Raw genomic sequence first — 17,551 nt, 5'->3', positions numbered from 1 at the left:
GAATTTGAAACTTTGAAGGAACAAAAGAGATTATACTAGTATTGATAAAGTGGAAAAAGTGAGACTGAGTTTGGATGAGAGGGAGTAATGTGAGCTTTTTCTTATATACTCCCAAGGTACAAGAAGAGCTTCTTCAAAGTGGGAACTATATTCAAATCTTGGATAGTCTTAAGCTTTAAAGAAAGTTATGAATTGCTTATGCGAGAAGTGCTTAGGGTTAAACAGAAAACCAAGATTTTTGAAAGCTATTTTAACAATAGAGGAGATATGTCTGCATTTTGATTGATATATTGTATGGCGACATTTTTGAATCCAGCCATGCTTCTAAAGGTGAAAGTTGCTGCTTAGCATTTAGCCCTATGTGAACAGAGTTCTGTGTTTCAGGCAAATATTGAGCAGGCCCTATCAATAATATGGTCCAGTCTCCAAATCCAGGCTCTAATCTCAGCTCACAGAAGCTGAAATTGCTCAGTTCCAGGGAAAGCCATTTCTCTCCTTCCAGCTTTCCCATCACCATGCAGCCGGCAGTATTGTACGTTGACTGCTCCATAGCTGGCAATGAAGTAACTGATTAACCAAATAACATTTCATCTAAATGTATTGTGCTGATAATTGGGCGGCAGGAGATCCTAGTCAGCTCTTTTTGTTGTAGTGCAACTAAAATGCAGTTTTTAAAAAAGATAATAGGGCAGAATGCTGCCACTTTAAGTGGTATTGTGCCACACCTGCACCAAATAATGCTAAATGCTGTCACTGGAGCAATGTATTAAATTTTCCAGCACTAATTACCTTTATTGAATAATCTAGTAGACTTGGCTAATAAACTGATTCTTATTCTTCAGTGATAGCCAGCCAACTTGGAGCTTGACTGGACCATACTATAACATTTTCTTGTGTGGCAGATGTGCTGCTGGCACCTTCAATGTGTTTTGCATGTTTGAATTTCACTCTGTACCCCTTTTCATAGTTTATTTTAACTTCTTTCATTCTGTTCTGTTACATTTCTGTCTCTTGTTGATCCATTTCTAGCCAGTCAATCCAGGCCGTGCTACGAACATGCTGTGTTCCCCCTTCCGTAAAGGAGACCATCTGCGACTGGTAGATCCAGTTGCCCTTCCCCCACGCCCAGCCCCTCCCTCATTGTGTGGACGGCAACAAAAACCAAATGTAAATGTGTGTATATGAGAGAACTTGATTTTTCAAATAGAGACAGTGAATGCAGGCTAACATCCACAAAGCCTAGTGTATTAGCTTGTTCTGTAGGGCTGTTATTTCCAACGATACAACCACAGGTTACTAGTGTTGACACTTGCATTAGTGTGATGTATTAATATGGCAGTTTGATTTGTTCTCATTTGTTAATACCATATGATGTTAGGATGTCAGCTGAATAAATGGTCATTAAACTCTTCAATTATTTTGCCATGGAGCCTCCTCATTTGAGGTTTTACTTTGGTTTGATTGTAGTTGGATTACTTGAATGCTTGCATTACATGATTGCATTATCTCAGAAAACCATTAACTAAGCATATTGGAAGGTGATAATTTTATAGAAAGCTGAATCATTCCTTTAGAGTTTGGAGTTGTTTGTTATGATAAATATTCAAAAAAATGCTAGATGTCCAGTAACAAAATGTTACAAGACTGAAATAAAAAGCCACAATCCCAACCGATATCTTTCTTGAGGATAACTCATCAGAATGCTGCAATCTGTGCCTGTGACTTCCCTGAAGAATGGCTTATCTGAAATCAGATAAGTTTGGAAGGATGCTATGTGAAAATCCAGCAAGAAAAATAAAAATAATTAAAAATTACTGGGGTGCTATATAGCCTCCTTTTCTATGATTAGATAGTCCTGTTTTATCAGAGCTATTTTAACTGCACTATGGAAACTGGGATAGCACTACCTCATAATACCATTCCTTTGCTGGAAAGCAAGAACTGCAGTAAATCCCAGCATGGGTCAATGGGCACATAACAAATTGAGGTACATGGAGCAGGAGGTCAACTAAGAGCCACAAATGGTTTCAAAGTGCCACTGCAGTAAAATAACAGTGTGCCAATGACTTTTTTTAGTAACTTAATATTTTATTACCACTGAAACTATACTGTCTAGCTTAATGAATGATATGGATATCTCTCTATTGCTAATGATATGATGTGCGGTTTTTCATCCACTCATTCTGTCCTACATCCACAAGGTATGGATAAGGTTATTCATGATCACTTGTCCCTCTGTAAGATCTTTTTTTTAATTGGAACTCTCTTGTCCTTCCTTATCTTATAAAATTTGTTGCAGTTTTTTGTACAATGTTTTTTCTTTGCCAGATTATACTTTGGTTAGGTTTCCCGCACTTGCTGGTATGTGGTTCAAGGCTGTCTGACATCTGCTGCAGAAATGCAGTTTTGCAGCCTGTGAGCTCTATCAAAAATTTGGGGAAAAGACAAAAAATATCTGCAGAGGACCCCTAATGTCATTGAGGCAACACCTTAAAAAGCTGTTCAAGACAGGCAAGAGAAGAAAGTGCTCCTTTACATCATCTTGCTGTTGTATTAATTGTGTATTCTCACCAGCATTCAAGACATAATGGGACACATTTTCCTGTTCCTGTCTCAGGGGCTACTGGATCACTTGGGTGCAGGAAATGCAGAGAAATTTGGCAGGAGAGAGTAGCACACACCCTACCTTCCAAATGGATGTAAAATTGGACGGGAAACATTACAGTTGCATTCTCCTTGCCATCTGCTTTAGCTGTTTTGACTATGGCCAAGCGATCAACTTTACCCAAGTGCAGCAAGAAAGTCTGCTCACATATTCCAACAGCTTTGATGCTGAATTCTGTAAAAATTCTGAAGATAACTGATTAATCTAGCCCTCTCTACATTCTTAATTTTTAATCTGTAACTTTTCGTACCTCATTTTAATCATGTTAACTGAGTTCTTTTAACATTGAAAAATCCAGCTTTCTAAAACATATTTTAATATCTTCAAATTTGTAGATTTTGTTTCATGTAACGTAAGAATATAATAAAAAACACTTATCAAAATGCCCTTCCCCACCCCATGCACCAAAAAATATAGGCCCATCGCTGATCAATTATGGCTGGTCAATAAAATTCAGATACACCAGGTCAACAAACTTCAGCTTTGATTGATTCATGCTAACTCAGGAAAGCTTTGATAGTAGACAGTACTTGATTGATGGCCTTTATTGATCAAACAGTGTAGTCCAGCAATCCTCTATTCAGCATCTTACTGAGTGTTTTATGGAGCTACAAAGGCATTTAACAAGGCTACATATCCCTTGTGCATAATTTTGTGATCTGCATGGAGTTATAGCATAAATATTACAATAAGAGACATCATTTCCATTTTTACATAGATTAACCACACAAATAAACCTTTTGATTTTCTTGCTAAGTAAAATATAGAGCTGGATTTAATTGGCCCAACAGGGGTCTTACCCACCTATTGGTGAACCAGCGGGGAACCCCTGGGAAGGCCTGATGGTATTAAGTGTCCTTCAGGCACTGAAGTGTCTACCGTCAAACCTTCCATGGGATTCAGGACCCCAGCAGCAGAAGTCCTGCCATTGAGAGCTGCTAGCCAATCAGAGGCTGGCAGCTCCTTATTGTCACCACTGCCAATAGGAACAGAGCCAGCTACTGGCATTGTACACACCAGGGGTCCAGGATTGCCGAGGGACCCCAGGCCAAAGGTGAGTGAGGATGAGATGGGGGGCATGTTGGAGGTAAGGGAAGGTGGGAGGCAGCGCCCCACCCCGAGCCACCACTGAATTGCGATGGACTTGGAGATAATCGGTGTCAGCTGGCTCATTAATAAGCCTAATTTACAACCCGCCACCGGTGACTAGGAATATCCCACTAGCCCCTTCCACCCTCCAACTTAATCAGGGGAGCTTTTTGCTACCGCCAGGAGACTGGTGCAAGGCCTCTCCATGATTAAGTGGGCCTGCCCGCCATGGTTCCTGCCATGAAGGGCTGCATTAAATCCAGCCTGTAATGTCTAATAGTAAAATAAACAGACAGGTATTTGAGTTTTGCAAGTATATCATTTACCATGCATATCATGAAGGTGTAAGTCCTATTCTTGTCAAAAGAACTAAAAATCATGCCTCTATGCAATAAACAAGAATTATGTAGGTGCTGAAAAATATCACCAAAGAGAAGATTGCATAAATCATGGTTTGTGACATAGGCTTTCTTTTAGAGAATAATGGCTGTATCTAAAGATGAACAATAATCCGTTAAAACTGCTGGTAATGATTTTGCATCAGTGAATTAACATGCTTCAGAATAAAATAACCTGTTGCTTAACGGGATAGCAGTGCTGCAACCTGTTGAATATTTAACATGGCAACTGTTTTTCTCCCTTTATTCTGTTCACAGATGATGACACAGTCCGGGTCTAAAGGAAAGCATGGTGGCTCCTCCACTGTAGCAGGTCCTCAAAAAGCTGGAAGCCAACTGGATAACATGCTGGATGAACTGCATGTTGGGCTGAATAAGCTGGGTGTTGCGACTGTTGCAAAAGGAGTGTGTGCTGCATGCAAGAAGCCTATTGCTGGACAGGTGAGGAGAACTAACTCAGGATTTGAAATGTCCCTGCAGCCTGTTTGTCTGTAGAAGTCAGTAGAAACAATCTCTGGTACTGGGTAGGCACTGATGGCTTGTAATTTGAGTCCATTCTTACTGCTATGCATATCATGAAGGTGTAGATCCTGTTCTTGTGAAAAGAACTAAAGATCATGCCTATATGCAATAAATAAGAGTTATATAGGTTCTAACTGAAAAATATGTTCAAACTTGTGTCTGCTGTATATAGTGAAACCTCTTTTATTGAGGCAGGTGAACGAAATACTGCTGCTGCCTGTGCTATCTTGTTTAACATATGCCCATGAAAGTCTATTCAACACAGCAATACTGATGTCAGTGTAACAGTAGAAGGCAACTTCACTCATGAGGTAGCTAATCTGTTTAATAAATGTAGAAGACTCTGGAAATACACAGGTCAATCAGCATCTATAAAGAGAAAAAATCAGGTGGTTGACATTTTGAGGTGTTTCTATATTGCATTCTGAAAACATGTAATATTATTCTCCCCAGAAGTGCAGCATTCTGCCTTGTTGTGACAAACCATCTATTGTCTGGATAAATACAGGCTGTATAAGTATTTCAAGAGTCATGTAACCTTGATTAACAAACTTGCTTGATACATAATTATAAAGGGATACTAGCTGTAAGTATTTGAAAAGGTGGGATTGTTTGCTGCCTTCCACATTTGTAAAGCATTTTAAAATGTGTTTATTTTCTGTCAGGTTGTCACTGCGATGGGCCGTACCTGGCACCCGGAGCACTTTGTTTGTACCCATTGTCAAGAGGAGATTGGTTCCCGGAATTTCTTCGAGCGAGATGGGCAGCCATACTGTGAGAAAGACTACCACAATCTATTCTCCCCCCGCTGTTACTACTGCAATGGACCCATTCTGGATGTGAGTATCTCAAATTTATTCAAAATGAAATGGTTAATATTGTGAGGGGGTGAAAGTGAGGACTATTTACTGGGCACTTCATCTATAAATGATGAATGTGAACAAATACAGTGCACTTGGAGCTAACAGCTATTCTTGTAATCCCTGGGAATAGCATTCTATAAGAAAGGAATGCAGTAAAGTCCCGCTGTTCACAGGGGTTACGTTCCCGCAAAACCTCGCAAATGGTGAAATCGCGAACGACAAACATACTTTGCAATGGGAGTCAATTGGAGAGTTCCAGCCATCCTAAAATTTGACATGTATGAAGGATCAAAGGCAATAAAAACTATGTTTTTAATAAATTTAAAGCAAAATTTACTGGAAAATAGTTTAATAAAACAAAATTTGTCACACTTACAGTACTGTACTTGAGAGTGGAGTGGACTGTGATCAGAAATTAAAGTGCAGCAACAAGGAACACCCATATGTAAACAACGGTAGTGATGCACGCACAGTGAGCACTTTCTACTGCAGGAAATATATCACGGACACCTGTTGTTTTAACTTCATTTAGGCTTTTGTTTTCGGCACTTTCTAAAGTTGACTTCTATTTTTTATTTTCAAACTGTGGATAAGTGAACATTTGGACCTGCAATGGGCGATCTGACATAAAAAGACTTTGCGCAGATAAGTTGTTAGGAAATAGAGCTAGTTTAAGTAAGTTATATTGGCATTTGTGGGTGTTAGGAATGAGTTTTAGCTTTAATGTTTAAGTTTGATTTGTATTTCTGTATCTGTGTGTTAAGAAAAGGTCAAGTTGAATTTTAATTTCACTTTAAAAGGTGCCTGCATTTCTAATGAGAGTTTACGCCTGTAAGGAAGTTAAGCAAACACGAGTAGAAAAACTGGGCTGTTGCCTAGCAACAGGGGTCTAGAGGGGCAGTTCACTCGCCCAGACACACAGAAGAAACTAGAAACAGCAGTTTTTGAGTTCAGTTTTGAAGACAGCTACCAGGCATAAGAGGCCTAGAAGGCTCAGATAGCCAGTTCCAAGCTAAGGTTGGTTGAAAGTAGCTTCCAGGGAGAGACTGGAACAAAGGGGACAGATAGCTAGTCCCAAGCTAAAGAAGAAAGTCCCTAAGAATCCAGGGGAGTGGAACAGGAGAAAGTCCCAAGTAGACCTTCTAGTCAAAGGAAAGACAGGAAACTGGAAAAGGTTTTGTTAAATTAAGTTAAGAGTGAGAGGCAGAGAAAGGCTTCAAGCTTAAAGCTCTAAGCTGCAGGAAGCAGAGTCAAAGCGACTTAAAGGCTTGTGAGAAGTCAGAAGGTCCAAAGAGGCAACTGAAGGTCTGTGACTCTTTGCTATGGGCATGTGAAGCAGTGGTGTACTGTTGACAGCTGAGTTGGTGAGAGAGAGTGCATGGAAGAGAGCTTGAATGCATGTGGTGACCCAGGGGAGAGGAACCTCGGAAGGAGAGTTCGAAACACTGGAGGTGAACCCTTGCAGAAAGTGTCTGAGAGAAAGCATCGGTCTAGGAGAAGATTCCAAGGCGAGTTCTTGGAAAGTGGAGATTGGAAACGCTCATGTGAAAGACGGAGTTCAGTGAGACTGGTTGGCTCACAGGGTAACAAGTGTCTGGGGGGAGTTGAGGAGAGATCCATAGCATCTGTCTGGGATGGCATCTGTCATTTGGCTTCAGAGTGTGGTGTATCTGACCACAGGTTGCCAATTGGTTTACATGGACTGTACTTACTGTGAACATTAGAGTATAACATAGCTTTTGTAACTTGTGTTATCCTTACACATATGCATATATCCGTAAAGGTATAGTTGTGGGTAAAGGAGTATTGTAATGTAGTTCATCTTTTCTTGTTCAATAAATGTTTATTCTTTTGTTAAAAGTTCATCAGCTGACTCCTGTGACTCTGTTCAGTAGCCATTCTCCATGTATCTAAAAAAAAAAGTTAGGATCTAGCAAGCTGGGTTCCACCCTGGGATCAGGTTTGTCCAGTCCTGGTAACCTCAGCTGGGGATCATAACAAAGTGAATTCGCGAAAGAGGAAGTTGCGAATGGCAGGACTTTAATGTATTCAAGTTTCATTGGTTTGTTTTTAGAAATGGATTTACTCCAAGTCCATGGCATGAAGCAGTGTCAGACCTAGCTGTTAGAACGGTGACAGTATGATGGAGCCATCGTTTTCCTTGTTGTGAGGAATGAGGGCAGTGCAGTGGAGCTTTATCTGGGCAACTTGTGTTCAGCTAAATATTGTAATGTAGTTGTCTATGGTGGATGCAGCTGCATTTTGCTGTGCTGTACTGATGCCTTCTCTTTGTTTTCTATGTTACAGAAAGTGGTGACAGCACTGGATAAAACTTGGCATCCTGAACACTTCTTCTGTGCCCAGTGTGGAGCCTTCTTTGGACCAGATGGTATAATGCTGTCTCTAGAATGCTTTCTGTCTCATGCAATTTGGCCATTCCAGATTCTGTGTGTTAGCATTGCACAATGTAACTGCTAGCATACCATGTATTCTAGAATCAATTTTGAGCTTACATCATTTCACTGCTGACCGTGCCATGTGTTGGCCAGACCATACAGCAGGACCAGGCTATGCTTCACCAAATTGGAAAGAGTGACAGGGACAGGGCTTCTAGTCACATTTAACCTTTATACTACCACCAGCTCTGAAGAAATTTCTGGCTATCTGGGTCAATCGCTTTTTAACAATTCAAGCTTTTTTGCCATAAATGAAAGCATGAGAATAATATTCTACTCTGAGCGAGGAAATGTACTAAGCCTATAGGTTGTGAACTTCTATTTGAATCCATCAGAATAATGTTAGCCAAACATGGATTTACAGAAGGTATTCGATAAGGTGCCACATTAAAGGTTATTGCACGATAGGAGCTCATGGTATTGGGGGTAATGTATTAGCATGGATTGAGGATTGGTTAACACACACAAGACAGAGTCGGGATTAATGGGTCTTTATCAGGTTGGAAAGATGTAACTAGCGGAGTGCCACAAGGATCAGTCCTAGGGCCTCAATTATTTACTGTCTATATTAATGACTTGGAGGAGGGGGCAGAATGTAATGTATCCAAATTTGCTGACGATACAAAAATAGATGGAGAAGGCATGTTGTGATGAGGACGTAAGGAATCTGCAAGGGGATATAGATAGGTTGAGTGAGTGGGCAAAAAACTTGGCAGGTGGAGTTTAATGTAGGGAAATGTGTGGTCATGCACTTTGATAGGGAAGAATCAAAAGGCAGACTATTATTTAAATGAAGAGACTCTCCAAAAAAGTGCAGCACAGAGGGATCTGGGTGTTCTTGTGCATGAAACACATGCGGGTGCAGCAAGTAATTAAGAAGGCAAATGGAATTTTGGCCTGTATTGCTGGGGGTTTAAGTTTAAAAATAGGGAAGTCTTGTTACAACTGTACAGGGTATTGGTGAAGCCACACCTAGAGTACTGTGTACAGTTTTGGAAAAGGATATACTGGCATTGGAGGCAGTTCAAAAGAGATTCACTAGGCTGATTCCTGGGTTGAAGGAGTTGACTTATCAAGAATGGCTAAACAGGTTAGGCCTTTATTCATTAGAGTTTAGAAGAATGAGGGGTGAGCTTATTGAAATGTACAAGATTCTGAGGGGGCTTGACAGGGTAGATGTTGAGAAGATGTTTCCACTAGTGGGGGAATCTCGAGTTAGGGGATATATTTACAGAATAAGGGGACACTCATTTAAAACTGAGATGCGAAGGAATTTCTTTTCTCAGAGGGTAGTGAATGTCTGGAATTCCCTACTCCAAAGAGTTGTGGAGGCTAGATCACTGAAAGTATTTAAAGAGGAGGTAGATAGATTTTTGAAGTATCGGGGAGTTGAGGGCTATGAAGAGCTGGCACGAAAGAGTTGAGACCTGGTGCAAATCAACCGTGATCTTATTGAATGGCAGGGTGGGCTTGAGGGGCTGAATGGCCTACTCCTGCTCCTGTTTCTTATGTTCCTATGTTCTTAAATGCTTGTAGGATATTTTATGTAATCTTGCTATATGAAATGGCTATGTTTTATTCAATGCTATGACATTTAATCTAGTCAATTACGGGTTTTCAAAGTAAACCCGACTGTATTGAATGGCCAGCTACCATCAAGTGTTTCCTTGATTTAGGATTTTTGATTGATGTTGAAGTTGATTATTGTGGTGAACATCTGCAAACACATGTGCATGGATTTTCATATATTTATATTGTATATATTATGCAAGTTGATTTTTCAATCAGAGGATTAGAAAATTGTTTTGTAAGCCATCAGTCTTGAGAATGCTGATGATGAATTGGAGAAGGATATGAAAGTAGTATGCACAAATGCTGTTGCCTCTGCAGACTTTGCCTATACAATGGAATCAAATAATCATAAAATGATACATCATATAAGGAGGCTATTCAGCCCATTGTGCATTTGCCATCGGCCTTAATCACTGAAAGAAATCATGGTGGAAGAATGTTGGCAACAGTTCTGAAACCTTCAACTCAGTTCTCTGGTAGACACTCTCGACTAATCTGCCGGCACCATTAAGTGACTCTAATCATGTGATTTGCCTGCTTAACTAAAATACCATTTTAAAAAGGTTGGCTCGCATATCTTCCCTTCTTTCCTCATTTTTCTATTTTTATTACTTTTACTCATTTTCTATTCCACTTAGCCTAATCTATATCTTTTATGTTAAAAGTTAAACATTTATTTCAGCCCCTCATCATTTTACAGACAGGAACAACATCTAAAAGAAACTGACCTATGATTAGCAAAAAAACAGCAACAAACACCTTTGCTTCATTTAATGAAATATAACGATATCATATGTAACCAGGTTAATCTCTGGTACTATTTGTCAATGCCAATTAGAGCTGCAGATTAAGTTTTATCCTCCAGTATGTCACTCTCAGTCTGTGTCGCAGGAGATTCATTTACATACACATGATATACTAATCCCTCGACAATATTTTTGTGCAATCTCTTCATTCTTTACCTGAACACAGTTGTTACATAAGGAGAAAACATGAAAAATTGTTACCTTCTCATGCTTAATGTTCCCCAAGAGCATGTTTGGAATGGGAGAATCTGGAATTCCTGCTCTTTGTATGGAATGTAAGCCTACATGAAACGTATGTGCACTTTCTTCATAGTGAAAATTTCCTCTGCTATTTATAGTGTAATTGTAAATATGAATATAAATGTGATTGTAAATAACATATTTACAATTTTGCTGAAAATGATTAATTCAGGAATGTTTTCCCTTATTACTATCATTTATATCTTATTGAAACATAAAATCCTGAGGGAACTTGACAGGGCGGATGCTGAAAGGATGATTTCCCTTATGGGAGAGACTAGAACTAGGGAACACATTTTAAAAATAAGGGGTCTCCCATTTAAGACGGAGATGAGAATTTTTTTCTCTGAAGAGTCGTGACTCAGTGGAACTCTATTCCCCAGAGAGCAGTGGAGGCAGGGTCATTGAATGTTTTTGAGGCTGTATTAGATAGATTCTTGATTGACAAGGGAGTAAAAGGGTCTAGGTGATGGGAAAGAAAGTGGAGTTGAGGCCACAATCAGATCAGCTATGATCTTATTGAATAGTGGAGCAGGCTCGAGGGGGAAAATGACCTACTCCTCCTAATTCGTATATATTTTGTCCAATCAGACTGATCTAAAATGTTACCAAATGATCATTTTATTTTATTGAGGAAAATTTGAAAAATATATATTTGATTTTTAGCGGATAAAATAGTTAAGAATTTGCTCATTACAGTTTATATAGTATCCATTTTCCACTTGTTCTTTAAGCACCACTTAAATTCTTTGGTAACAAATGAAGCAACCACACTTTTTATCTCAGTGGAGCTAGATCTTTAGAATGCAAGCGGCAGCTTAGGAGTATTTATGAGGCATTAGTAACATGGGGAGTAGTAGTAGCATTATCCTTTAAGTCACTTATTTTGATATTAACTAATTATATTTACTTATTGCAGCTACACCAGAACACAAATTTTGTGTCATGTTTTCACAACGCTGCACTTAGATTTGGGAATTTTTAACAGAGACATCTTCCATTAGTCTTAACTCACTATTAATCATTTTAATAAGACACCTGCATTATGTAAAGCTTTTTTCATTGTGGGTTCAATTTGCTTGACTTCAAGAACAGTGGCAATATCACTTAAGTTTTTATTGAGTTCTAGTGTGAAGCTGGGATTATCTCAAATCCTTCTACTTTGACGTTTCCTATTGTTCATTTGCAGGATTCCATGAAAAAGATGGGAAGGCCTATTGTCGTAAAGATTACTTTGATATGTTTGCCCCGAAGTGCGGTGGTTGTGCACGGGCTATTCTGGAAAACTACATCTCAGCCCTCAATTCACTATGGCACCCAGAGTGCTTTGTCTGCCGGGTAAGAAAAGGCACAGATCCGGATTTTCTGGCTCAAAATCTATTCTTGATTATTAAAATTATGTCTTGGATGCTGTACATTTGTGACAATTTTACTTCTGAATAAAACACAATATAGTGCAACATGTTAAATAAAAACAGAAGTAGAAAATATGTTTATATTTTACAACAATAATGTTACTGCTACACCATTAAGGCACTGAGTTTTATTGTATCTGACGAATAACTTTGAAGTACATGTCAACATTTGCATTGCGACAGAATCCAGCTGAAGTGTAATTGTGGGCAGGAGCTGAACATGGCTGATAAATGCTGATTGGTACTTTATATTGCTAATGTTGGAATGACACTGCTAATGCTATGCTCAGCATTTTAATGTACAGTTAGGTGTTGAGCAGTGCTTCTCTCTGCTGCTTTTTGAGTGTAAGTTAATGAAACAAAAGAAGGACTAAGATAATTAAATCACTGATCAGGAAAACAGGATGACTAGCTGATTAACAAGCTATTTATTGTTCAAAATACCAACCATAACAAGGCAGCACTGTTCATCTGTTCAACAGTGGAAATTACAGCACAAAAACATCAGTACATGGTAGGAAATCCATTTAATATAAATGTGATTTGGCAAGTGACCATACATCTGTGTGATCACTGCAAATGGTGATCACTGAAAGGAAATTCCATTGTTATATAGCTTCCAAGATCCTGTTTCAGTTGGAAGGTCTGCTTTTTTGGAAGGTCACTGAAGAGCAGTTCAGTTATGTTCTTGAGGATCTAGGATCAGTCTTGTGGTGTTGCTGGTAGCACTGACATGCCAGAAACTCTTCAATTTTATTTCTTCCTTTATCATTTCAAGTAAGCTATGTCACTCTTGGAGGACAAGAGAAGTACTTTGAAAATAAAATACTCTTCCAGCCCCTCCCCTAGAGCCTGTTCAAAAGAAAGAAAAAATTGTTTAAAATTTCTCTTATTTGACAGGATGTAGTCTCAACTCTGCCAATAACTAGCAACCTAGTGAAAACATACCATGTTAAGTCTTCTGGCTGGTTTCTTGTGTGTGTGTTTTTTTTTCTCTTCCTTTCTTGGATTTGTTGAAAGTCTGACCTGGTGATGCTATGTCCACCATTTCCCTGTATCTGATATGAGGAGTCCTATGCATATAATCTACACCTTTAATGCGAGTTGCTAGTGGTATAGTAAACAAGGAGTAGCCCTCGTTGCCTGAATGAAGTTAACCTGCATAATTGCTGCCTATACTCAGCCTCAATTTTGAAGACCTTGCTGTGGGCTAATCTGTAACATTTGGTTTGACCGAGATCCTAATCCTGACTTTGGTGTTCTTGTATTACCATGATATGGTATAATAGGAAGCTTGTTTCCATTGCTTACTATCTTTATTTAAGCCTATGTTTTAGCTACAGTTTTGTCTCCTTGGCTTGACTCTGTGCAAGTTTAGCCTTCCATGACTTGAGGAACCAATGGATGTCCATTAGAGGGGCAAAGGCACAAGTCACCTTGTGATTTCTATTCTCTAAAGCGTACTTTTTTGTGTGGTATGTGCTGTCTGCTTTTTTGATGAATTAAAAGCATTAGATACTGGCACTTCTCTTATGTCTGACATCACCCACAAAAAAATGAGGTTTCCTTTTTATTTCCTCATTCCAGCTACCTCAATGGCATTCCAAACTCTACTATATCCTCTGCCAGCTGTGATTGTATGATGCATAGGCTTCAACCTTGATTACTCCTAATATTGTTTCTTGATTGGGTAGAACACTATGTATTCCTACATAGTGGATTGCCAGACCTTCACAACTTCTTAATGATATAAGTATTCCTCTATAATTGCTCTTAATCTAGCTTAATCTAGTGTAACATTGCACGGCTCCATCCCTGCCTCAGCTCATCTGCTGCTGAAACCTTCATCCATGGTTTTTGTTACCTCTAGACTGAACTATTGCTGTCCATAATGACTTTCTACCATGTGTCCTCCATAGGCAAACTCATCCGAAACTCTAAGATGAAGGCACAATACTGCGGATGCTGGAAAACTGAAACAAAAACAAAAAATGCTGGAAAAAGTCAGCAGGTCTGATAGCATCTGTGGAGAGAAAGACAGAGTTAACGTTTCAAATCTGTATGTCTGAAGAAGAGTCATACGGACTCGAAACGTTAACTCTGTCTTTCCCTCCACAGATGCCGTCAGACCTGCTGAGTTTTTCCAGCATTTTTTGTTTTTAGTTCATCCGAAACTCTACTACCTATATCCTAATTCTCACCAAGTCCTGTTCACTCATGTGCTTGTTGACCTACATTGAGGTTTTCCATAACCCAGGAGCCAATTTTAATATTCTCATGCCTGTTTTCGAATCCCTCCATTCCCTCGCCCCACTGTAAACTCATCCAGCCCCCACAACCCATTGAGATCTTTGTGCTAATCCAGTCTGGCCTCTTGCTTATCTTTGATTTTCATTGCAGGTATCATTGGTGGCCATGCCGTCATCTCCACCTCTCTTCCTTTCAGATGCTCCTTAGAACAACAACTACATAAACATGCACTTATATAGGGATTTCATGAGATAAACATCCCAAAGACTACAATTCAAAACCAGAAACAGAAATAACAGGGATGAGAGAAGCCCATACAACTCATCCAATTGGTCGGGTTCTTTTAGAGGGAACATATTGACCGTATTCTGTTCCCAAATTCCCACTTTTCTTTTTCTTTTGAGTCTAATCTTTGAGCAGTTTTAGTTATGATTTTATTCTGTGGTGGTTACATTAAATTTTCCAAATCCAAATACGTACCTCTGCGAAAATTACTTTTGTTTATTCTTATTAGCACTTTAATACTTGTGAGCAGAGTTTGCCTTAAAAGTGATGTATGTAATTGTATCCAGTTATTCTTCTATTTATCTGTACACGCTTTGTGATCTTAACAGTATTATGAAAAAAAAATCCTCACATTATCTTGTTTCTTGAAAATCTCACTCAAATAAATATTGTGGAATAATTTATGATATATCTGTGATGGACACAAGAGTGGAGGAGGGTTGGGAGGAGCGGTGGGGGCTAAGTGCTTTTCTACACAATGTCTCATTGGAAAACTTTTTTTATGGAATGTTGATGGCAAATTACAATCTAATGTATATTTTTTATTCGCTCACTATATTGGCACACATTGAGAATAAAATAGTTCAAAGGTGTTCAATAGCTCCGGATGCCAGAAGCCTATCACAGGACGCTGTATCACTGCCATGGGGGAGAAGTTCCACGCAGAGCATATTGTCTGTGCTTTCTGCCTGAAACAACTCAACAAAGGCACCCTCAAGGACTCACAATATTAATATGCCAAGTAGTCACTGTAAATCACTGGACAAACTGAGTGTATGATCTGTATGTGTTGATGGCAGTTTTATTACAAAAGCACTTTTTTGAGATGTGTTTTTCTATTTGCTTACAGGAATGTTTCACCCCATTCATAAATGGCAGTTTTTTCGAACATGAGGGGCAGCCATACTGTGAGATGCATTATCACGAGCGTCGCAACTCACTTTGCTCTGGATGCCAGAAGCCTATTACAGGGCGTTGTATCACCGCCATGGGGAAGAAGTTCCACCCAGAGCATTTTGTCTGTGCTTTCTGCCTGAAACAGCTCAACAAAGGCACCTTCAAGGAGCAGAATGACAAACCCTACTGTCACAACTGCTTTGTCAAGCTCTTCTGTTAGATCCATCCCACCAACCACTTGTTCAGTTCAATCATTCCTGCAATTCCACAAATTCACACTTTCGCACATGCCAATGGAACAGCCAACTCCAGCTTTTAGGGGTAATACAGATCTTGGACTGAACTAACACTTACTTTATACATAAATCACCTTTCCTTTACAGAGACTGAGAAAAAGAAAGACCTCTGATTGAGGTGGTAAGAGTGCCATAATGCCCCCCCCGCCCCCCCCACCACCCCTGCAACCCCCCAACCAAGGTGTTAAACTCCAAGTCAATAGCCTTCTGTAGTAGACTTGTTGAAGAGTTGACAGATCCAGTGACTGGAATCCATCATCGGCAAGAGAACATAAATTGCAATGAAGAAAGACCATTGACCTTCATCCAGCTCAGCTCTTACTAGATTATTTTTCAAGAACTGCATTGACCATTCTAACCTCACAACATCACTGACAGCAACACGGTAAATGTCACGCAGGTGGTTTTGTGTAGCAAAGATAAACTGAACACTGAGTACCATAACCGTAATTGAATGACCCCTGAAGGACTCGGTAAAACCAATTACACCGAAACAATCCCAAAATGAACCCAGTTAAACTGGAAGCAAGTCTCTAGAAACTATATGAAATGTGGATGAAGGCGCTGGAAAGCAGAGGTATCTTTTGAGAAAGTTCACTTTGTTGTACACCAGTGTCTCCATGATGTCAGTAATGCCTTTGACTGTAACTGAAGCAATAATATTTCTCAGCGATGGCCACAATCGCACTATCCTGTGTAGTTGCATAGGAGAGTCTCCTTCTGTAGATGTATTTGATAGAAATTTTACAGTACTGTACCTTTTTATCCTCTGGGTTCAGTTATCAAAAAGATCTCGTAATTCTGAACTTTCATGTCAGAGCTTTGTGATTTTAAGAACATGGCAACCACTTTTGTAAACCACAGATCTGATGTGTAGGTGATGCTAATGCATTACAGAAGTGGCAATTTTTGTGCTTTCTTACAATACTAATGACTGATTCTTAAGTGGAAAACCCAAAGGACTGTTAGACAGGACATTGCCTATTCACTTTTATAGCACAAAAATGGTTTTAGTCTTTAAGGCATGTCCTAACCTAATATCCGTGAACAAAACATTTTGCATTTGTGAGCCTGCTGTATTTTTATCATGTTCCTCCATTGCCTAATTTGCCAATAATTTATCTTTTTATGAAAAGTCTTAATTCCTGCTGTGGAGCTTTTTTTGGGTCTTCCCTGAAAATGTGTTGTAATATTTTGTCTTTCATCTTATGAATGATTCATTTTTTAAAAACAATGGTAACATCAGAGGTTATAGCATTGTAGTGCCATTTAGTAGGTCACAATCAAGTCAATTGAAGCCTAATTAACCCATTGTTTACAGTGCATTGAATTCAATCTGCCATTAAACCAAAGGGAATCACTTGAGAATGAAAGAAACTGTTCTAAGGAAATAGTCCTGATTCCTGCCTCTGATCACTGATAATTTACCTGTGTTTAACTACATCTTTGTACATCCTTTAATTATGGCTTGCACATATAATCTCATGGTTTTTTTTTTTGCCAATAAAAGTTGCTTTTCACTTTATTTCAATGGTTGGGTTTATTTTCATCTGCTAAAGGATCCAAATTGATCTGGTATTAATTCACAAGACGTCTATTTTTACAGTTGCCCAGCTGGAGGATAGTTGGTGCAGGTGGATTGTATACTTTTAAAATTAGAAACCCAGATGAAGGAGCAATTACTTGAGTTTTGATTTGAATCTTGACTTTTAAAAGTCTGCAGAGATTGGAAGGAAGGACTGAGGAGAGTGAAGAGTTTAGTTTACATAAATATGCAGTGGGAGACTGAGTCTTTGA

At 39.1% G+C, this 17,551-nt stretch overlaps 1 protein-coding gene across 2 annotated transcripts in view; it reads left to right on the top strand.

The window, feature by feature from the left end:
• The window catches only part of LOC144687594 (paxillin-like), a 177,687-nt gene extending 160,408 nt beyond the window's left edge, over positions 1-17,279 (top strand). For both annotated transcript variants that reach the window (XM_078553924.1, XM_078553923.1), the window contains 5 exons: positions 4,411-4,593; positions 5,340-5,513; positions 7,845-7,926; positions 11,801-11,949; positions 15,412-17,279. In XM_078553924.1, coding sequence (XP_078410050.1) covers positions 4,411-4,593; positions 5,340-5,513; positions 7,845-7,926; positions 11,801-11,949; positions 15,412-15,678 — 855 coding nt within the window. In that variant the 3' untranslated portion in view covers positions 15,679-17,279. The remainder of the gene's footprint in view (positions 1-4,410; positions 4,594-5,339; positions 5,514-7,844; positions 7,927-11,800; positions 11,950-15,411) is intronic.
• Positions 17,280-17,551: the final 272 nt, after the last annotated feature.

Source organism: Cetorhinus maximus, chromosome 12 (assembly GCF_964194155.1).
Source record: "Cetorhinus maximus chromosome 12, sCetMax3.hap1.1, whole genome shotgun sequence".
Classification (NCBI taxonomy): domain Eukaryota; kingdom Metazoa; phylum Chordata; class Chondrichthyes; order Lamniformes; family Cetorhinidae; genus Cetorhinus; species Cetorhinus maximus.
Note: the sequence above shows the minus strand (reverse complement) of the source record. Positions and strands in the feature narration are given on the sequence as shown.